General features: G+C 40.3%; 1 protein-coding gene across 3 annotated transcripts in view; it reads right to left on the bottom strand.

Annotated features, from left to right (window-relative positions):
• pde4d (phosphodiesterase 4D, cAMP-specific) overlaps positions 1 to 22,511 on the bottom strand; it is a gene marked incomplete at its 5' end in the record, with an annotated part of 145,242 nt that overhangs the window by 48,208 nt on the left and 74,523 nt on the right. Inside the window, one exon of one of the 3 annotated variants that reach the window (XM_083979113.1) lies at positions 3,717 to 4,604. The exons of 1 other annotated variant lie outside the window; for it this stretch is intronic. In XM_083979113.1, the coding sequence (XP_083835239.1) occupies positions 3,717 to 3,805 (89 nt within the window). Of the gene's footprint in view, positions 1 to 3,716; positions 4,605 to 22,511 lie in introns of those variants that run through there. One more of the 3 variants, XM_083979115.1, reaches the window with a different exon arrangement.

Here is a 22,511-nt window from a genome sequence, read left to right as displayed (position 1 = left end):
ACCAACAAAGTAATAGAAAGTAATCTAAAGTTTGGCTGTGACTGACCCAGCACGGCTCGAATCAATGACAATGTGCAGTGGGAGAAAGAAAGAAAGAAAGAAAGAAAGAAAGAAAGAAAGAAAGAAAGAAAGAAAGAAAGAAAGAAAGAAAGAAAGAAAGAAAGAAAGAAAGACATGAGATAACAATGCCTTGTGCCTTCTTAGCTAACTGACAGAATGTGGTATGTCTGAGGAAGCCACCCCTGAGGCCACTGAGAGAGAGGAAGAGAGAAGGAGAAGGGGGGAGGGGCTGACAGAATGAAACTTGATGTCCTTTATACCTCACCTAAAAAAAAGGCAGAGAGAGAAATGTGCTATAGTGACATATTTAAACTAGGGTTGTCAGTTAAAAAAACAAAAACAAAAACGTACGATTCATCGCGTCATATGACTTAGGTAGAGCCTGTCCGTGTATACAGCCTATGGTTCCGTATTTGAGGATTAAAATAGCATATCCAGGTTTTAAATCAATATGGGATGGAGTTTGTCCCGTATTTCTGTCTTGAATGCAGCATCCTCCCTCTTTGCCTGTGATCAGATAAAACCCGATGCCATGGCTGGTATTAATCACAGGTGAGAGTGGGAAAATTCAAATTCTTGGTTTTGACAGTGTCAGTGCTAATATAATCAGAATAGCTGTAAACTATGTCCATTCATTGCATCTTTCAATACTATATACGGTAAGAAAGAATAGAAGAAAATACGAGTAATATTAGTATCATATTTAGTATTTTAATCCTGATTAATCACAGAGTAAAATTGCGATTAATGGAGTTTTTAATCATTTGACACCCCCAATTAAAAAAAAAATATGTGGCTGTTTCCACTGACTATACACAGCATGCTCCATTTGGGAAAGATAGGGAGAGAGAAGCGATGCAGCAATGCATTACCAGTTTTCTAAATATAGCCTCGTCTATTCTCTCCCCCTGGTCTCTGGTGAGCTGGATTCACTTAATTGGATTACTACACACACTTTTCATTTCCTTTCTGGTTAGTGTTTAATGAAGTTTAGACAATCATACATCTCGGTTTATTCATTGTGGTGCTGAGGGCAACAACACACGTTTAAAAAATCTGGGATGAAAATAGTGCGTCGGTTATTTCTTTGCCACAGGAGAATCTCTATACATTAATGGTTATGTATGCAGAGGAGTTCGATAAACATGCTGACCCTACAATAAAGCAATGTGGCCTGCTGAGAGACAGAGCATTTGTCAATAATGTTCTTCTGTGGCCTCAATACACTGCAGAGAGGGAGGAATGTGGAATTAACAACCTCAAATGTGATATTTTAGCATTCAAAGGTTCAACAGATACAGTTTGTTCATGTCTGGGTTAGGGCACATGTCAATACAAGTTCTCTGATTTGTTTCTGTGAATTATGTTGCTTTGTTTTGTGTGTCGTCATGGATAGTTGCTGCCCTTGTGCTATGACTACATGTACTGATTTTAACATACAACACACATTTAAACGATAGCTTGACCCATCGATGCTCATCGAGGGACTGGTGATTGGAAATTAGCTTTGGCTATATACGCAGTTACAGTAGGATGGGCACTTCTTCTGCAGCTATCAATTTTGTAATGAATTTTCTATTGTCCCATACAAATAAAAGAAACTGGACTTACTGGAGATAAACATTTTTTTTTACTCAATCCTCACATTAATATGTCTAGCCTTTAGATGCCCTGCTCTCTCTGTGCTATTTGGCTTGAACACCACAGGTCTGACACAGAAAGGAGACTGGTCCATTATGAAGATACAATGAATAATACAGATCCTCCTGAAAGCTCATCTGGTCTCATACACATTCACACACACACATACACACACTAAGGTGGTGCATAGCTTTCCTGTGTAGAGTAGGAGAGAGGGGGAAAAAATCCCTGTCTGAGATTTAAAGGGAGTCTAACAGGCTCATCTCCCATTTTCAGAGACTAATGCTCAATTCTGACAACCATGACAGCCCTGAATTGTTGTTCTTACGCTGTCAGTAGATTTGCGACATCCATCCAATTCAGCGACAATTCCTTCCAGCAGACTGGGAATTTCTTCTTAGTCAGATTTCTGTCAAATTAATAAAGGAACTACAGCAACAAAGACGACTGCATTGAAGCCAGTGTCTGTTAAAACTAACACAGCCTGTCTGTCATTCTCTTCACTCTTCTTTTGACATTAGTGATAATATTTACAGTTATTTACCTTTTTATGATTCATGCCATAAGGATAAAAATATAACAAAACAACAGTACATTATGTGAATGTGGGGGTCAACACAAATATGTCACTACCAAAAGGTAAAATAGACATTTTGTGTAGCTTTAAGGAGTTGAGGATGATGTCTATTGATTTGAATTGTGACAAGCTCACTCATCTAAACATGCCACTATTACCCAATCCTGATTGTGTACTGTACGTGTGTAAACATGAGTAACACTGAGTTGTATTGTAGCTGGGTGGACATGTTGATGTGTGTTACGTGTGTGCCTTGACATCTACATAGCCTCATCGTTAACTGTCCCTACTAGAAAGGTCAGAAAATAGCTTTCAAGTCTGAACTGGTGTTGAATTAAAGCCTAAAACCCTCATCTTGTCCTTTAAGCAAATGTATCAGTTGAATCAAGTGCTGCTAATGATGAGTACAATTTGTGCCACATTCTTGAGATTGCTCTGACATCTGATCTAGAGCTCATCTTTCTCCATCCTGCTGCCCTTGCGTGCATCAAACACCAGAGTATAAAGAGGGTGAGATAACAGAGGGAGGAATGAATTTTGCTTTGCACGCTTGAGCTTAACTTTAAATATAATTAATACAAAGCACACAGAACACTCAGGGGCCCAGGGCTATTTGTGACTGAAAAGAGGACAAAAACATGAAATTAAAATGTTGTTGAGGCTGTGGTGAGGTGTAGCAAGGGAAGCATGTGTGGGCAAGTACAGTGTCACACCACAGAGCAAATAGTTGATGGACAAGTCTGCCAAAGAGCAACAGGACTATGACTTTCTTAGTAGGGTTAATATCTTTTGCCCAATTAGCATGAAAAATTCAAACAACTGGAAAAACTTTGTTGGAAATAGGAGCATTGTTCATATCCCCACAGCCCACTCTGATGACATCACTGACTCCACTGTGTCCCTCCCAGTTTATAACATAGCTGGGAGACAACTATTCCCCCAAGGTACCCAGCCTAAGTATGACTAATCAAAACAAGACAGCAGAGAAACCCAACAACACAGCACTTTTATCAAGCTATTTTTTTTCACCGAGGTTTGCTCTTGAAAAGCAGCTTCAATGTTAAAATACCTCTGTGCGCTTGCCATTTCTGACTAGCCCCCACCGTTTATGGATCAACTCAAGCATTTAGTGAGGGAGAAAATGACAGGAAATGTCTGGCCCATTTAACAATAAATTTCCCTGAATACATCTGAGCTGAGCTGGGAAAAAACGACACTGGGCTTGGCTGGGCTAACCTTAGGGGAGCTCTAACCATACCACAAAAACAACACACACGCCTATAATCTGCACGCCAATTCACACTTAATGTATTTGGAATCAACTCATGCAACTCCTTTATGGACACAGTCAGGCAACAGAAATACACCCATGAAAAAAACATAATCAGTTAACAAATTCCCAAGTATCTTTTAATCCATCACCACTACTAATACTCACCATATCCAGGAGTGCCTTCTAAAAGGGAAATGGCTGAGGTGCATCATGGACTTGTCACTGGGAACACCTGGACACTGTCCAGGCTTCATGCTGAAGATGTGGCAGGGCAGATTCCCCCTACCTGTTAACCTTTCACCCTTTGAGCCCCTCTATCTATCTGGCTATCTATCTACAGCCACTGACCAACAGTATCCGCTGGCCCCAGCACAATATGTAGTGTCCCATACTGCAGTCCACTGCTGTGATGCACCCATTCAGATCAGTTTTCCGATAAAGAGACCCTTCTGAACTTCCAACCTCACTGGTTTCCTCTTAGGGCATCATTGCAAAAAGCGACGGCTCAAATCCAACAAGGAAATCTTAAAAATCAAAATATATAGCACCATAAAATCCATCGAGTTCCAGAGGAGAAATAAAAATCCCAATAAATGTGACGATTAAAAAAAAAAAGGACTGGAAGGAACTAAATACAATATGAACTCTTGTCTTAAAGAGAGAGAGTCTCAGCAGTGCGAGCACACAGGCGGCCACCCAGCAGGACCAGCTAAGCTCTCCGGCCACTGCTCTTTTTTCCGTGGGATTCTTCCGGCAAAGGTTTGGAAATTACTGTCCCACATCCACATGGTGAACCGGTTCAGGGACTCATTCCTCCGGAAAACATTCCTCTTCCTGACAGCCAACGACGCCGGTTGGAGAGGCAGCAGTAGTCAAACCAGCATGACAGAGCATGTTACACACAGTCACTCACACACTCACGTTGGCTTTGCCCTCTTTGTCTCTCTTTCTTTACGTCTCCTTCTCTGTTCTGCCCTTTCACAACCTCCCAGGGCGGGAAATGAGGAAATGGGGAGAGAAAAAAGAAAAACAGCAGAACGTCTCTTCAGTATCTCCCCCTGCTCTCTGTCTCGCTCTCGCTTGTCTCCCTCCCCAGCCCTCCCTCCTCCCCCCTCCTTGCTGCAGTCAGTGGGATGTCCTGACCCTGTGCAAGAGGTGTGCCTGCTCCTTCGGTATCTAGTCAGCTAAACCTATTGATCCTCTTACCACATGCTGCTCTACTTCATTCAGAGGGGAACAAGTCTGCACATGTAAAATTAGCATACACACAGGAGTGTACACATCCACACAGAAACCCTCTATAACGTAATATGGGCAAAGTGTTGACAGAAGTAATTCCTCTCATTTCCTCCCCTTAAATCTGTCTTCCGCTCTACTTTTCTTTTCTTTTCTTTTCTTGAGTAATGTCTCTCGCCTCTATTATAGCCTGCCTTCGTCATAACAACGCAAGCGCTGCTGCTGCTGCCTTGTCAGTTTGTTTTTTGTTTTTGCTACTCTAAGCACACCCTCTGTCTGTCTCTAGAGTCTGCGTGCATGTCAGTGAACCATGAAATTTTCAAACTGCACAACAAATGCCATTGTGTGTGCGTGTGTGTATATGTGACATAAGTTGTGCATGTGCGACTGTAAATGCATAGGGGGGGTGGCTCTCAAGGCATGTTTGTGTCAACTTGTTACACAGGATGTCACTGGCCTGACTGCTTATAATACATTCCTCTGTTCTTACACCAGCAGCTTTAGCCTCCAGATGGAGTCTGTAATGCCGCCTAAAAGCCGGGCAGCAATCAAAAAGAGTAAATGTCAGTGTCTCTTATAACCACTCAATTATGAAGATAACAAGAATAATAGCAGCAAAATTACAATTCAACAAATTCAGTTATTTAGAGTGGATGTTGGTGTATGTAAGAGTCTTTCATGTATGTGTATATGAGTGGCTTTGTGTGCGCATTTTTGTGCAACTAGTGTTGGCAAGGAAGAGGTTGGGGTTAGCACACTAAGGTTGTGTCTGTGTGTGTATGTGTGTGTTTTGCATTAAAAGCCATAGCTGTGGCTAAGCTCCAGTTGCTGCGGCCTGAAAAACAGGATCCAGCACTGCTTCTTACACACATCCTGCCCAACACACACGTCAGCAGCCTCTCAACCCCTGCCAAAAGTCAAACCACCTCACAGCCTCTGTAAGCCTGCACCTTCAGCCACGACAGCCGCTCTTGAAAAGGGTGGAGGAGGAGTGCTGAATGCTGAGGAATCTGCTCGCAGAAAAATGAAGACAGAAATGCAGATATCTGTGGGGATGTGGATTGTTTATGTGTGTAGAGGGGCAGGAATGACAGTTGAGACAGCAGCAGAGCGAGAGAGAGAGAGATTTAAAGCGCTTCAAAGGTTAAACAAGAAAGCAGCTAGAGGCACCTGTTATTCATAAAGGAAAATATCTCCATCTGTCTCTCAGATTTATTCTTAAAACAATCATAGGTTCAGACATCTTGCATACAAAAGGAAAGTGGAGCAAACACTCTAATAATAGAAAATACACTGTATGTCCCTGTGTGTATGTGTGTGCACGTGTGTGCATGTGTGTGTGTGTGTGTGTGTGTGTGTGTGGTATTGCATAATCTTTGTCCCTGCTTTGGGGGCTGTTGGCCCCTGCTCTACTCAACACTGGTGAGCTGTCACGACTCATCCTGCAACCTGAGAGAGAGAAAGAGACTGGTGGAGAGAGGATAAAATACAGAGTGTAAGGCAGAAGCAAATGGATAAAGACAGTGAGAGAGGGGCTGACAGAAAAAGAGAGAAAAAAAGATGAAGAGAGGCGGTAGAGTCGAGGGTTCAAGTGGATGTACATGCCAGCATCATAAGACTTTTTCTCATCCTTTTTTCTGACCACGGGACCAGGACAAGAAGATGAGAAAAATTAAACTAAAGATGAAACGCAGTCCTGCTGTAAGGACACAGAAACCTTGAGAGAATATGTGAAAGAGAGCTAACGCAATAACATATTAAAATCATAAATAGCACAGCATTAACCCATCGTCTTCTGTGACCCCTGCTTGTAACTTAAACAATGTATTTTCCATCTACAAAATATCACCTCATATTTGAATCAGTGGGCCTTTTTCATTACATTAGTGGTCTGACATGACTCGGTAACTGGGCATGGGGGAAAGGCCTGGGTTACACAACGGAACAAGTGCGATTTCATGTGTACTGACATTTAGCAAAGTACTTTTCTTCATTTATCTGCAGATAGACTGTCCTGAGGATGCTGGCTGAACAACCTCTACAGTCATATTACTGTATAGAGCGGGTCCTACCAATAGCTGCTTTAGCCTATTGACATTGATTCTAACTATGTTGGGTCAATCCCTATTTACATTCAGATAGCAAAAAAAATCTCTCCAGAGATTGAAAGAAAACTGGGTCCTTGTGCATGTTTTGTTCCTTTGAGATAGGCCAGCTGTCCATCACTCTGTGTGTCGCTGTGGAAATGCCTTGGGCCTGGTCCTCCTCTTTGCAATTCACAGATGGTTATGCAGTGGCATTTCAGCAAAGGTTAACTCATTCCCCCCTTCAAATCAGATATTTGTAATTAGATTCCAACATCTAATGGGGATATGGAGGTTTCAAGGGCCGCTGGTAGAATATGAAGAATGTGTAAGTGGCCAAAAAATTGCTCACTTGTGGAGTGGAGAGCTTTTTATCTGACTCTTTGATTTTAAGGCAGGCCAAAAGAGAGAGGGGATGGACTTCATTTATTAGGAAAACATACAGGATTACTACAAAGCAGCAACTGTAGTCAATGGTGACATATGGAGTACAGAACATACAGTAGGTCACTGCCACTGTACACCCATGTCACCAATCAGTTATTTCAACACTAGGGCTGCACAACCAATCACAATGTAATCTAAATCACAGTATGGCCAAGTGCAACATCCAAATCACAGGATCTACTGCTTGTTTTTTTATGTGCCCTGTCATCGAATCATATTTTCAAGACATAAAAAACGTGCTACATGGTACAACATCCAATTTTGGTGTAAAGTGAAAATGAAAAACAACTAAAAAAAAATTGCAATGATGATGTTTTTTTGCATTTTCTAGTTAGCTTCTCATGGTATCACAGTAGCTCGCTACTTAGCAATGTGTGTGGTACGAGAAGCAAAATAAAATATCAAAATAAAAGTGTGATCAAAATGAAATAAGTCCAAAGTAAATGTGGCTTAAGCATAATGAGGCATATCGTGTTTAATTACAATGAAATATTTATGTGTATGTTCTCATCACTAAATCCATCCACCAAAAAAACCTCATGTATTCCTTAAAAAACATCAAGAGATTCAGAGTGAAGGAAACATGACTTAAACAAAGCAACAGATTTCAAAGGAATTTGTCGTGTTTCCTGTTAAACGAGTGCAACAGAAAAGAAACTAAATCTGCCCTCATTTATAAATCACTTCAACAAGATAGTGAGCCAGGCTCTGCAGTTGAGAGTGTCATGAATATCCGGTTAAAACCCACCATTGTGAGCAGTGATATCTATTTTGACTACTTTACGAGGCTGTTTTCCAAGACCGGGTACAGATGGGAGCGTATTGAAATATCAATTGGCCATAACCCGAGGCACGCTCACTAAAACACCATCTGGTGTGGACAGGTCTTGCAAACAGTTGAAAATGTGTTTGAAATTGTAATCTCTAATACTGGTGAGTAAAAAAACAAAGTAGCATAAGTTCAGTGTAAAAGATGAACTACTAACGAGGACAAATGTCAAGGTGTAAACATTAGAAGGATGTGCAGGAATTTATCACTGCCTTTGGTATTTCCCTCTTGACGTCACAAATTTTAGAGGTGTGTCTGCACAAGTGATAAACAGGGTGAAGAAGAGCCACAAGCACTGACAGTCACAAAGGAACAAGAATCGCAGTCTCAATTATTAGTTATGTACTACAAATGATAATTACTGTTTATTAATTACAACATGCCATAAATGTACGTCACAAAACACGCTTTTCTACATGTTTTTTTTTCTACATATGGTTGTTATCTAACACACCTGTTTTTGATTAAGTACTAATTTAGAGTTGCAGATCCGCAGGATTTATTGCAGTCTTTGGTATTTCCCACTTGACGTCACAAATTGCACAGGCATGTCTGCAAAAGCAATAAACATGTACAGTAGAAGCTACATCTTACAGATATTTGATTGAGTGTGATCTGATTAACTAACTTTTGTATGTGATCCATAGCTGTAGCTATGGTGATGTCTTTTTGTTTCACTTTTCCTGAGAAAATGAGTGGTCATGTAGGAAGCTGGCCAAAGGCTATCAAGTGAATAGGTATAAATGAAATGCTATTGTTCAGTCACAGCTATCTTAAATAAACATACACTGCAGGTGTTATTTTACAGTATAGTTCTGTAGTAATAAATCACATAAAAACTTTTTAGGTAAATATTTTTTAAATTCCTAAAGTTTGGAGAGAAGTGCTCCCTGAAAGCAGAGCGGTACATACAGAATCCAGTCCAAAGAGTTAAAATTTTGTTTAGCATCAAAGAACTTGATCGTAACAAATGCATTTAGAATGAAATGCACTGATTGGGGTTATATTTTGTGTCCAAACTGACCTGCATCCTCATCCTGAACCTGTCACTGTCAAACTGTCAAATAGGTGAATGCACATGTGCAGGCAAAAGCCCACAATAATTACCAAGTGTTCTATCAATTGCTAGCATTGTGCTTTTGATCTGCTGCCATCAGAGCGTAAATAGGATCAATTAGACGCTGCATTGCACATTTCAGTGAGAGCTTTGTACCCGCGCCATCAAATTACGCTCATATGCACACCCTGCAGGGGCAAGTACATTTTGGAAGTGGGTGACTCTGGGACCAAGCTAGTCATGGTGTCATAAGATTCCAGTGCCCACCAGTCATTTTCAGCTGAATTGTGTCCACTTGAATGTTTCAACCAGTAACCATTCAGTAATGTTGCTATAGTGGCAATAGTCGGCAGTCCTTTAGCTCTTTGTTCCAGTGACAGATGTAGACAGCTAACAGTAAATACTACTTAACCACTTTTGGGTTACCTTAATGCAAACGGATCAGGGCACTAATTTTCTCTAAAAAACTTTCCGACAGACGCTGTAGTCCCTTCCATTCTGATTCACAAGGTGCACTCGAGAGATGGCACCAGACTCTATGTTTTAAGAAAGTACAGCCACAAATCTAGGAAAGGTTGTGACAAAGGAGTCCCTTTCATTGTCTTTGCTATTCAAGATAGGCAAGTGTCTCTAAGGTTCAGTCCAGCTGAGTTGGTGTTAGGCCACCTATCAAGGTGTTAGAGGAGCAGTCAACATCTGGGTCACCTCCAAAATATAATGTGTTGGATTTCGTCTCTCCGTGTAGGGAACGGTTACATCGTGCCTCCTCTCTAGGGAAAGAAGCCATCTCATCGTCTCAGAGGGACATGAAAAAAACATTTGACAGACAGCTATTGAGTGCCGTTTTCAGCTTGGAGATCTGTGCCTGGCTCTGCCCTCAATGCCTGTTTTTCAGATCCTTATACTATAGTAGATAGCAAAGTGACTAATACCAGCTATGTCACCCCCCCCCCCCCCTCTGCCTCCCCAAAATATAATAATAATAAAAAAAATCTTATCATTCCAGATGGGATGAGATTTAGGCCAACACCACTATAGCAGGAACAACACATGCACTTATCCTGCTATGACAAGTCAAAATATCTTTCGTGAAAAAGGCCAATAAAAGGTCTCTAGACACATAATTTTACTCTTATTGAAGTCTCAGTAGTGAAAATGTGAGGAAAATATTCTCACGCTGGGAAATAAAAAAAGATGCTGTGACAGAGTGACAGAAATCTCTGAATAATACTGCTTAAATCCTCTTAAAGCAACTAAAGATGTTAAACCAGAATTAAAAGAAGTCTTACTGTCATAGTGGGCAATAACATTTCCATAGCCAAAAGTGTCATCCTAATTTAAAGCCATTTCATTAATTGTCATGGCTTGTACCAGGCCACTACTTGTTTCTATTGGAGAACACCAGTGTAATTACTTAAATGCGATTAATTGTTTGGCCATAGTTTGTCTGTTGTTGTGGTTTTTACTTGTATGGCTGTTAAATATGTAGAAAAGTGGCAAGGTGCATGTTGTTTGCAGATGTTTTAAAAAAAAAAAGCATGCTTCATAATACTGTAAGTGTACAGTATACTGCTATCCTATACAATCTCTCTAATGCAACTATCCGTGACATTTTGGAGACCAACAGTTTGCTCCCACTCTTTCTCCCAACACATCTGTATCCATCCCACCCAATACTACCTCCAATCCCAGCCATAGTGTCAGCTCTGTTGCTCAACCCCTCCAAAAATAGACTTTTCCTGCATTGCACCAACGTTGTGTCACTGTTGCAGCTCGACTGGCTCCCGCTGCACTGGCTGACTAGTCTGAGCCTTAATCACAGCATTGGATAGACTGAGTGTCTATCTGGGTGTGATTAGTGATTCCTCTGAGGGTTGATATGACCCAATGATGACCTCTGGTGATACGCTAATTACTGTAGGCTCAGGGGAGAGTGCACGTCTGTGAATGAGGGAGGGTTTAACTTAGATCGTGTTCGGGGTAGTTTGTTTTCAGGCAATGTGTGTGGGAAAAAATCCACAAATGGATTTTGTCATTGGAAATCTAATTACCATTTCAAGTTTTGTGCAGCTATGGGTATTATGATTTAATATGAAATTGAGATAACACACAGTTAAAACTTATATATTATCTGTTAATCACAAAATGTATTTACTGGATAAGGTAATCTCTTTCCCCCTGTTGTTCTATGTGGTTGTGTGTTACAGTTATTTGCTTTAAATGCCTGATCCTCCACACCTCTGTTCACTATAGGACAAACACAAAGCAGATATCTACTATACATTACTCCATGTCATGTACAGTATGAGAATAAATTAACAAGACTCAGAGTCTACAGCCACATGAGCGGTTGAGTGACAATGTGCTAACTTGCTAACTAAAATGTTAGCAAGCTTACATGACGATGCTAATGTAGATATATTATTATTATTATTATTTGCCATGTAAACATTCTATCTTAGTTTAGAATGTTTACATGCTAGTTCAACTGAGGATGATTGGTAATGTATTTGCTCATACACCAAACCACTGAAAAAATGTATCATTTGACCTCTAGGTGGCACTTGACCAAAATGACTTAAAAAAACAACAACAACAAAAAACCTTTGAGGAACATGAGTATCTGTGCCAAATTACACAAATCTTAATTCAGTTCTTGTGGAGACATTTCACAAAATCCCTCCCCCATAAACATCAGTCTTATGGTGGCTCTAGAAGAAGAGATTCATCGTTAGGAGTCATTATCTGGGAACCAAAACTTTTGTTGGTTCATCAAGTAGTTGCTGAGATATTTCAGTTTTGGCCAAAGAGGTCAGACCGACCAACACTGGCATCCCTAGAGTCCCACCTCCAGCATGGCTAAAAACAGTTACAGAGAGAAAAAAGGATGAGAACAAGACAAAAAAAAGAAGCTGTGATTAACTTACTGAAAAAGAAATGTGTAATGGAAATTCATTGCAAGACTTTTGTCTTTCCTGTTTTTCCTCTAGCTGCTTTAAATTTCATTAAAGGCCATGAATTATGAGGAAGAAGCAGTATGTAGGAAAGAGCACTGTGGGGGACCTATGTGACATTAAACTGTTAAGGTAATTACATGTTAGGAGGTGGCTTGTAGGCTATAAAATGATCTTACTCTGAAAACGGCTCAGTCTGCAAACTGTGGCAGAAACCACCGAACTCTGTCACACAGAACAGCACACGCCCTTCCAAATACTTGCATAATTGGCTCATGTTTACATACACTGGGATGAAACAAGCACAGTGGTGGCGTGAATGCAAAAGCGACAGACCTACAGAGACTAAATCAGAAAGTCAAGCTTATTATGTGTGATCTGTTCCCTTAAAGGGGAAAAAGAGCGGAGTGAAGTCCAACATGACCAGTGTGAGGACAGATGCATCAGAAATGTACAACAAAACCACTAGGGTGCGCTGTCATAAATAATAAAGTAAGAACTGTTCCATCTGGAGAATATGTAGAGGGTAAAATATGTGATGTGTCTAAATTACATGAATCAACAAATCTACGCTTTAAGCATACTCAATTCTAATCTGTCTTTAAATTGCCAGTAAAATAAATGTAATTTAACTATATAAAAAAGTAACTTAAAATCAAATCAAAAAATGTTAGTTAGTAAATTACAAATCTACTAATTTGACTAATTAAGGAAATTAAGTGACTTGACGGCCAAGTAAAACTACAATCAGATGTCCTGTTTATGTTACTTTAGCACCAGTAATGTGTCAGTGTAACAGCGGTAATGTGTACAGTAAAGTGTTACTCCCTGATTGTCATGGCATTGATAGCATTTGCTTCTTGACTTGATGTGTTAGGAGAGGTTGAGGAGCAGACAGACAGAAGGCCTTGACACCCTTGTCTGTTGTCATGGCTCCCATGACATTTAAAAGTCAAATTTTCACTCCCTTTTCAGCTACACCTCACCATCACCAAATGAACCCCGACGGCCCACTAGAGACCGCAGCAGGAGGGCGGTGGCTTCAAGTTAGAGACAGCTCAGGAGACAAACGGAGGAAAACACTGAATATTTCACTGTTTAACAGGTCGTCATCAACATCCTGAGAGAGCGAGAGAGAGAGAGAGAAGTGAGCCATGAGAGTTGTGCTCAGAGAAGAGAAGAGAAGAGAAGAGAAGAGAAGAGAAGAGAAGAGAAGAGAAGAGAAGAGAAGAGAAGAGAAGAGAAGAGAAGAGAAGAGAAGAGAAGAGAATGGAGGAACATGAAGTGGAGACAGTTCTAGTAAATGTTTTATAAGATGCAGTGTTTTACAACTGCAGATGGGATGGGAGGAAATGGAGTTTTAAGATGTGTGAAGATTCTGTGAATGTCAGCGTGTGGGTTGATGTGAGAGGAGATCTCTGTGAAGCTTGTTACATTTGTCAGAAATCTGTGTGAAGATGGTGCAGGTTAAGGTTAGCAGGATGAATGATAACAAGATCCTCTGCTGAACTGGAAGCAAGTTCATTCAGTCTCCCACACTCTCTGCTCTTTGCCTAAAAAAGTGAAGACAGCATTTGATTGTTGCTGGTAAAATGTAGAATGGATCACAAAGTAAACTCCACAACTTTATGACTCGCATTTAAAGGCAAACATATCTGTGTTTCAGTTCTGCATGTGAACTTGTGGTTGAAAAAATGCATACTGTATGAATAACTTGCATGCATGCACAGGCATATGGATTTGCATTTCTGTACATCTGCGAGCGCAACCAAGCTCCAACAGGCAGGCGGGGAAAGAAATATTAACCACAACTCAATTTTTATAACATGAGCTCAAAGGAAGAACCTACCACTTTACTGGGAACTAGAAACCATCTGGTGGATCACATTTTTTAAAACATTCACAGAAATGTGACCTCTAGGGAGCCTGATAGAGCAGGGAGGAGCACTAAGCAAAATTTGACAGTTAATTAACCCATGGAAGAAACCGTTAAGGAACTGTATCACCATTGGAGAGATTTTATCAGGCCCCTGATGTTTAGTATTCAAGGAATTATTCTTATAATGAAGTGGTATTACTACTCTCTCACAGCTTGCATGATCTGCAGTAGTTATTGGTTTCAAGGAAGAATTTTTTAACAAACTCTGGAGAACATTGCTGTTACACAGTGTGTGGGTATAGGAGCCAATGTGACCATGAGAGGCAATAAAAGTGTTAAGTCTTTTCACATCCTCAACAGCTTTAACCAGAACAATTGAAGCCAATGTCAGTGGGGGGAAGAATGAATGATTTTTTCATTCTATACTTGTTAATTGTCGGTATATGAGTAGAGTGACAAAATGATTGAATCTTAATTTTCATATAATCAACAAGCTTGATTGCAGGTGCATGGATGGCCATCTCAGCTCCATCATGTCATTTAGTGAGCTTTCTTCAACTTAGTACAGTACAAAAAAAGAAGAACTTTTAAGTTTTGCTGTTGCGAGATAGCCTGCTGTTTACTTGCATGTCTTGCTATGAACTTTATCCATCATTGCATTTACAATAAAAGAGGTTATCATAATCCATAAGCAATGCTACCTCTTCAAGGCAGATTGGACACAACAGTGACTCAGTATCAGAAAGTTATGAGATGAACCATACAAGAGAGACGTAACTGATTAGCATCCTAAATCAAGTAGAAGAAAATAAGTGGTAGAAATAATAGAAAGCAACAATCTTGTTTTTCAAGAGGTAAGTTAACTGTAGTAATGTGTTGGCTATGTAGCAGGAACAAAACTTCAAATTAGCTCTTTGTAGAGTTCTTATAAGTTTCTTGCAATTAAACAAATTTCAAATTCACAGCAAGGGAGGAGTTGTGGGTTCTACAAGTGAAAACCACTTCTGTTTATTCTTCAGGTCTCACAAATGTATTTAATGCATTTCCTTTCCTTTTAAAAAAAACAACAACAACAACTAAACCTTCAAGTTTACCAGCCAGCAGTCTGCCTTGTCTTTGCTGGTGTATCACGTTTCTGGCTGCATTACTGCCACCTGAAGATCACTGTGATAGTGTGAAACTATTGGCAGGACACTATCCTGTTGCCAGGCTACTGTCAATCAAATCAGATGAAGCAGATGGGTTTTTTAAATCTTCCTCCCAATTTAACAAGAACACAGGATGTTTCTTCCACAGCAGTGTTGGTTGGTAAGTTAAAAACATTTATCTTAATAAAATGCAAAAAAATAAACGTTGTATTTCTCTGTGTTTAATGTTACAGAGAAATACTACAATTCTTTGTTCTCAGGGGCAAGAGAAGGTCTGATATTTCCCCTGAGCTGATAAAAATGTAATTTCAAATATATCACAGGAAGTCTATGTCAGTATGTAGTGCTGGAAGGAAAAAAAGGTTTAATTTGAACACACTAGTTTGACTGGCCAATTTATACATGGAAAGCGATGTGATGATTTTCTCAATGACGCCACAATTACTGTAAAGGAAAAGGTGACTTATGAAAATCAGTAAATAGTCCTCGATCTGAACAAGGAAATTGTATTATACCCTCAAAATCTTGCCAGGTATTTTCATCAGATAACTAATTCACCAAATAATAAAATGTACCCAAAAATACAAGGTATATGTATTTTCCTTTTCACACAACATACATGTATTGTCAGCTGCAGGTGTGCTGTTTGACATGTGCAAAACTGTTAGTGAGCCCACCTTCAGAGATCAACAAAGTATTATGTTACTGCTATCATTAAAATTGTCAACAAAGGTAATGGGTATGCCATTGCTGGCAAACACCTGCTCCCTTAGACTGTAAAACGGCTGCAGAGAGCCATCTATTGTCCAAGCATGCCCTGGTGACTACATCAACCAGTCAGGCACTGACAAAAAGAAATAGGTTTACTAGATTTGTAGTGTGTGTAAATTAACCTATAAAATATTTACAGGGATAATAAACTCCTTTCCCTAAACATTACAAATTTAATTTCACTCTTTTCTGTGCACCACTCCAAAACACTCTGTCTATTGTTTTCTTTATAAGAGATGTAATAACTCCCTGGCGTATAACATCTCTTTTATAAGTGACTGGATATAAAGGGAGTACTCATAAAAACAATCTTGTTGTCTCCAAGTGTGACTCCAGCTGTATCACAGGAAGATATGCTGCAGATCATGAGTGGGTGGGGATGAATGCATGAATACACAGACAGGGAGAATACGGTTAAACTACAAGGAAGGCACAGACAGAACAAGATGGAGAGAGCAATGCAGAGACAAAGGAGAACATGAGAGAACAAACAGAATACTGATTGGACACCTCTACAAGTTGGTGTCTGCTGCATTGTGGCACAAACTTTCAAACCTGGCGTCAGCACAAAAGAGCCCCTAACCCTCCCACCCCCGCCCTCAAATACAACTCCACAGCTCCAAAAATTGATACACTCTGCACACACAAAAACAAAAAAGGGAGAGAGGGATGAAGAGAGGAAAAAGAGAGAGTGAGAGAAAGAGCGATAGTGTGAGAACAGCATGGTTACATAATAGAAAGAAGCAGCATGGGAGCTACCAAAGGGGAGCTCCTGGGCTTCTGCAAGTCGCAGAATGACGCATTGCCCTCACACACGCACACACACATGCACACGCACATGCACGCATACACCCTCAATGCAGCAAATAGCACATCATGATGCTCCGTGCAAGAGAGGCCACTCCCACACATTTATCATAATCTAGCTCAGGGTAGGAGGAGTGACATATATTTGTCACAGCACTGCCTGAGAGCAGAAGAGCAAAAATACAACAAATATAATCATGTTTAAAAAACTGTCAGAGGTTTAAAAAAAAAAAAAAACCAAAACCAAACAAACAAACTAAGGGGGAAAAAAAACATTTGAGTCTGGGGAAATGATACAGTGCTAAAGATCTGCTTGCTATTTTGGCAAAGGGACCTAAATTAATATTCTGGCCTGCCCCTATCCTAACCTGGAGCAGAATATTCATGAAAGCTTTTTTACGCCTCTGCATGCAGTTTGAGTGGTGCTGAATGATGAGATTAGACAGGTTCAACTGAAGCACTGGGTGTCTAGTGCTGAATTTTGTACCTCTGCAATTATGGATGGCCGGTTGAACTAACCTACACCTTTTTAAAAAAAAAAACCAAAACATTTATAGTTGGACAATTTACCATCGACACACACGGGCATACACTATCTGTATTTCAAACAAGTTAGCTACTGATGCATGCATACAGAATGTTTACATCAAGCTCTTTCTTACCAAAATATACTGATGGGGGCTGCTCGATTAAGGCAAAAAGTAATAATCAAAATTATCTTGATCAAAATTGAGTTCATGATTATCAACTTTAAAAAAATATATTTTGTCCTTTCTTAAAGTGGAATCACTTGAATTTAAAACTCAATTCAACTGAAAAAGCATCACTGTTTTCGTAATCATAGGACGCCAAAATCGTAAAATGAAAATCATGAAATAAAACGAGATCAGTTGCCCAACCTTAATATTGCAGGATATTGATTATAATGGTAACACAATGGGTTGTAGAGTGTCAGCCTGGCAAGGTTTATTAGGACTGTTTTTCACTGATCTGAAATGCATCACAGCACTGATACTGTTGCGTTTTTATGGCCTATCTAGAGGAAGCAAACTAAAATGATGCTAATAGCTGAACTGTTTACACCACCACCATCTATCTCTCTGTCTTGAGGTGTCTCTACACATAAAACATTCTTCTCTAGCAATCAATTTGCTTTGGTAGCTATTTTTACACCAAGGCACAACTGCAGGCACACAAACTCACACACAATGCACATACACGCCAGCACAACAACAACCCTGAGCTGAGGCAGGATCGATTGATGAGCTACAAGGGAAAGCAACCTGCACTCCTCCCATCTGGGAACGTATAAGCAGGCTCCTGCGGACCGCTTTGCTCTAAACACGGGAAATCAATATCCTGCAACTTAATGAGATAGACCCCTAACCTCAGCAACTGATTAGATAAACAGATTAGCAGCAAAACACAACACCTCCATTACTGCAGGTGAAAGCAGTGCTGACGCATACTGCTCATGCCTGCCCAATCATACAGAGAAGCAGCTTTACAGTCACTAATACATACCTATAGGTGAGGTCTTGTCTGCTACTTTCTAAGAGATAACTCACCATTTGTTTCTTATTATCACTATCATTTCTACAGGATCATGTACAGTTAAGATTGATGCACTTGAAGAAACAGTCAGGAGGTGCCGAGGAGGGTTTAATAAAAACTATTGTTGATTTTTTTTTTTTTTTTTTTTTTTTTGAAGTTTGCAAATATAATTTTACCACACAGTGATTATGTTACCTTTTGACTTGCAGACATCTCATGTTCAGATAAAATCTTTGCTGTTATGTCACTTACCTAGAAGAAAACAGTGGAAGGGAGACAGATGGGGGAGGGAGAGAAGGGGGAGAAAGAGAGAGAGAGAGAGAAGAGTTATCAGGACAATCTATTGACTGCAGTGAGATGTAATATTTGCTTAAATGAGCATCAGGGCATATTGTGTGTGACTCTTCAAAACCTCCTGCTGATGCTTGGTGGACACAGACACACACACACACATACACAATGGAGTGATGAGAAGCTGGGACTATACATCATTATACCACACCGCAGTAGTGAGAAAACTGCTCTCTTTTTCTCTCTCTCTCTCCCAATGCAAGACTATTGATCTGAGTCAAGCCTCCTATATTCAGCTCCCCTCTCTCTACTCCATCCACCTCTTTGTTATTTAAGTAGAGAGCTCTCCGTCTTCTTCCTTGACAGGAAAGAATGCCTGCAAAATTATACAAATCTCACAGATGATATAAAAACATGCTGATGAAGAGCTTGCAGAAAAAAATAGACCAAAACAAATTTTCCCCTTGGGCGACAATAAAGTTTATCTCATCTCATCTCATGATCCTGGTGGGATGTCCTGGGTTTGCCTGGGAGGGTGCTAAGGATTTGGAAAATCTGGGCTGTCCCACTCCAACCATCCCCATCGCTACCTTGCCCAAGACAAGCAGGTAAAAGACAGTTTAATGGTTGAACAAATAAAATGTCCCTTCAATATAAGTGTCATCACACAAATACTAAATTCAGATAATATATAAGTGTAATTACAAAATAAAACTGGATTTTATAAAACTGCTGATGAAACAAATGCCTGGAGCAAAACATGGGCTTATTTCAACAGTTCAACAGTGCTGACAAGACAAACACCAAACCTTATATCAAAAACTTCTTCACAAAAATTAGCTCAAAGCTGTTTCACTGAAGCAGGGGAACACACCGCCCACGTCCCAGAGCACTGCAAGCCTTGACGTGCCTCAACTGACGCTACAGTAAACCACACCCCAGATGTGTCACACAAATGCGCCTGAGGTGACACTACTCAAGGTAAAGTAGTTGCACTCTGCTGAACTGAAATAAGTGCATTCTCTGGCGAGCGTTAGAACTGGTAAATACCAGTGACTCCCTTCAAGATGACGTTGTTAGTGCGAGCTTGCATGGAAAATAATGGCTGATTTTACACTTACCCCACTCACCATCATTTTTCATTTACATTCATCATCTTCCTGTCCATGCCCATCCCCAACAACTCTGCATTTCCTGCATCTTTCCCTCCCTCTCTTCTCTCTTGTTCAGACAGCTTGACAACACATCAAGGCTCAAATATCAGTCAAGCAGGTAGACAAACCATGAGGTTTTGCTGTCTCAAAGCAAACACAGCAGAAATGTATCATGCACAGCTGCTTTTATGAACCCAAACAGTAAGACAGCAATGCAGATGGAGAAGGATATCCAGACATATATACAGTAGATATGAGGATAAGCAGCACCTTAATGAAAAGACACAGATACTCAGGTAGACGGACATATGAAAAATGACTCCATAGTGCAACTGGCTCATAGCCAGAGGTGCAATTGGCCATCAAATATATAACCCATGCTACGCTTAAAAACCTACAACATATGCCTCGTTCAAACAAGTAGAGGAGAGCCTCACACATTAAAACAGGGCCTCTGAACACCGCAAATACACAAAATATTCAGGACTTTCAGGTGCAGAGTCAAATACTGCATCATACTGTTTTATACTGTGTCGGTAAATTGCACTCCATTTAATCACAGTTTTGACAGTTTAATGCCTTATAAGCCTTTATGATTGATCCTGGCGATTAATCAAAACTATCTCATTCCAATAACAGTCAGTCATTATTCAGAAATTCTTTTGAGTTGTGTGGTGTTAAAGCCAAAAAGCCTTTCATGAAAGAAGCTGGTAGAGATGTCACATCATCATCCCCAAATTGTCTTTGGACTTTACAGAATTATAGGTTAACAAGAAAATTGGAGAATAGAGCCAATTTAAAAGCTTTTATTGAAAATTGATGCATGAATGTGTTAGAAATTCACATGCGTGCTTCAGAGAATAGGAAGAATGTTATGTTCTCTCATTTCAGCCATGCTTAGGCCCATATGTGACCTCTACAAAAGCTCCATGACTCATGACGCTGGGCATCATTGGGGCTTTGGATTGCACACATCATGAGCTCATGCTATAGCTCTCCTGCAGGCGTTTGGTGCCAAAGTCTAGGCTGAAGGCTAGAGTGACAAAAGCCCATTCTGCTGCAGGACTTATGAGTACTGGGGTAAAGGACATCTCTCCTTGGTCAGCTGATTCGAATGAGGCCTGTTTCCGTAGTGACTGGGTTTTCAGCTGGTGATTTATGGCATCACATAGTCATCACCTCTAAAGCGTCTGGACCGAGAGTGAAGGACGACAGCTTGTGATCGGGAACAGCTGTGGAAAACAGGTGTGTGCTGCTCATTATGGCCATACCAAGATAATGATGGTTTTGATAAGAGTGTGTACAAGCGAGTCTGTGAATGTGAAGATCCTTTGCACATTCCACATCCTGTGTGTGCCTACTTGTGCACAGACATGTGCATAGTTGTGCTGTATCTGCATGTTTGTGCTCCTCGTGATGGATTTGTGCAGGGGATTTGCATGTTTGCATGTCTTTGTGGGTGTTTTTTCTGCATGTGTGTTTGTGTGCGCTTGGGTGTGAGAGGATGTATAATGAGAGTGTGAAATTAACTGGGAGATAGGATGTGTGTGCATAAGTGCTGTCTCCCCAGCACACGCTCTTGTGTTTTAAGGGCAACTCCACAGTGAATCCACCAAACACAAAAAGCAGTAATGGAGAGTCAACAATTCTAGCCTCACATTCCACTTTACCCCATATTAGAGGAAAATATGGAAATCACGATGGAGGGGGAGGATAGAAAAAAGACAGGAAAAGGAAGGAATACAAGTCTGAGGCCTCACCTCTGAGCAGTACTCGCTTAAGAACTTAAGCTCCACAACAAATAAAGATAGCAGACCGGAGCTCTACCTAATCGTAGCAGCTTATTCTCCATGAATCTGTCTACAATTGGGAACCCACCAATACCTGCGTTCCCACGTTGGCAGACATTGCAGATGCCTCCACCCTCTTCTAACGCACTGCAGGCTTTTGCACATGCAAGCATACACAAAAATGCCCATGCTTTATAATAAGCACACAGACAGAAAAACAATGCACTACATGGAGACTGAAAGCAATGCATGTGCAATTATGTTCGTCTACCTATGTAGACAACCTGTCAACCCATTTGACAGAATCCTTTGTGTAGGTACTGCATGTCACACGAACAACCACACATTCATCTCGAGGTTGCTAAATGTCAAAGTAAATATGATAGATTTGAATGAGATAGTGATCGACACAAAGGCTTACAGCTGAAGGGGAGAGCATGACTAATAATAATGATGTATACCTTCAGTTAACTGCTCTTTCTCTGCCAATGTATTCACAAAGCTAATTTGCAGTTATACAGAGTGAGGTGTAAAAAGGTGGTGGAAGGGGATGTATAGAAAGTATGCATTGACGTCACTCTCTTAATCCCACTTCACCATCACCACTGAATGGCCAAGTAAGCCTGCAGATGGCTGGTATGAATGGGAGGAGCTGCAATACAGAGAGGAAAACTAGTAGTTACAGTATCTTGAAAAAGTAAAGGACAAATGACATGATGATCATCTAAGTGATGGACCAGGCAGTGTATTTATAACTGAATTGTGAAATATTTCCTGATTTCTTTTTAGATTAGAAAAATCCAAAAGGCATACACCTATCCAGTCCAATTTTAAAGAAGTAAAACAGCCTGATCAAACTCATGAGGACTTCAAAGAGTAGTCTGGTTTTGATTTTATGTTTCATTCTGAAAATTCAGCATGCTTGGTCTCTGTTACTCCGCCACTTGACATCATGTGCC

This window comes from Trachurus trachurus (genome assembly GCF_905171665.1).
Source record: "Trachurus trachurus genome assembly, chromosome: 9".
Classification (NCBI taxonomy): domain Eukaryota; kingdom Metazoa; phylum Chordata; class Actinopteri; order Carangiformes; family Carangidae; genus Trachurus; species Trachurus trachurus.
The sequence above is the reverse complement of the archived record's forward strand: the minus strand, read 5'-3'. Positions and strand labels throughout refer to the sequence as shown.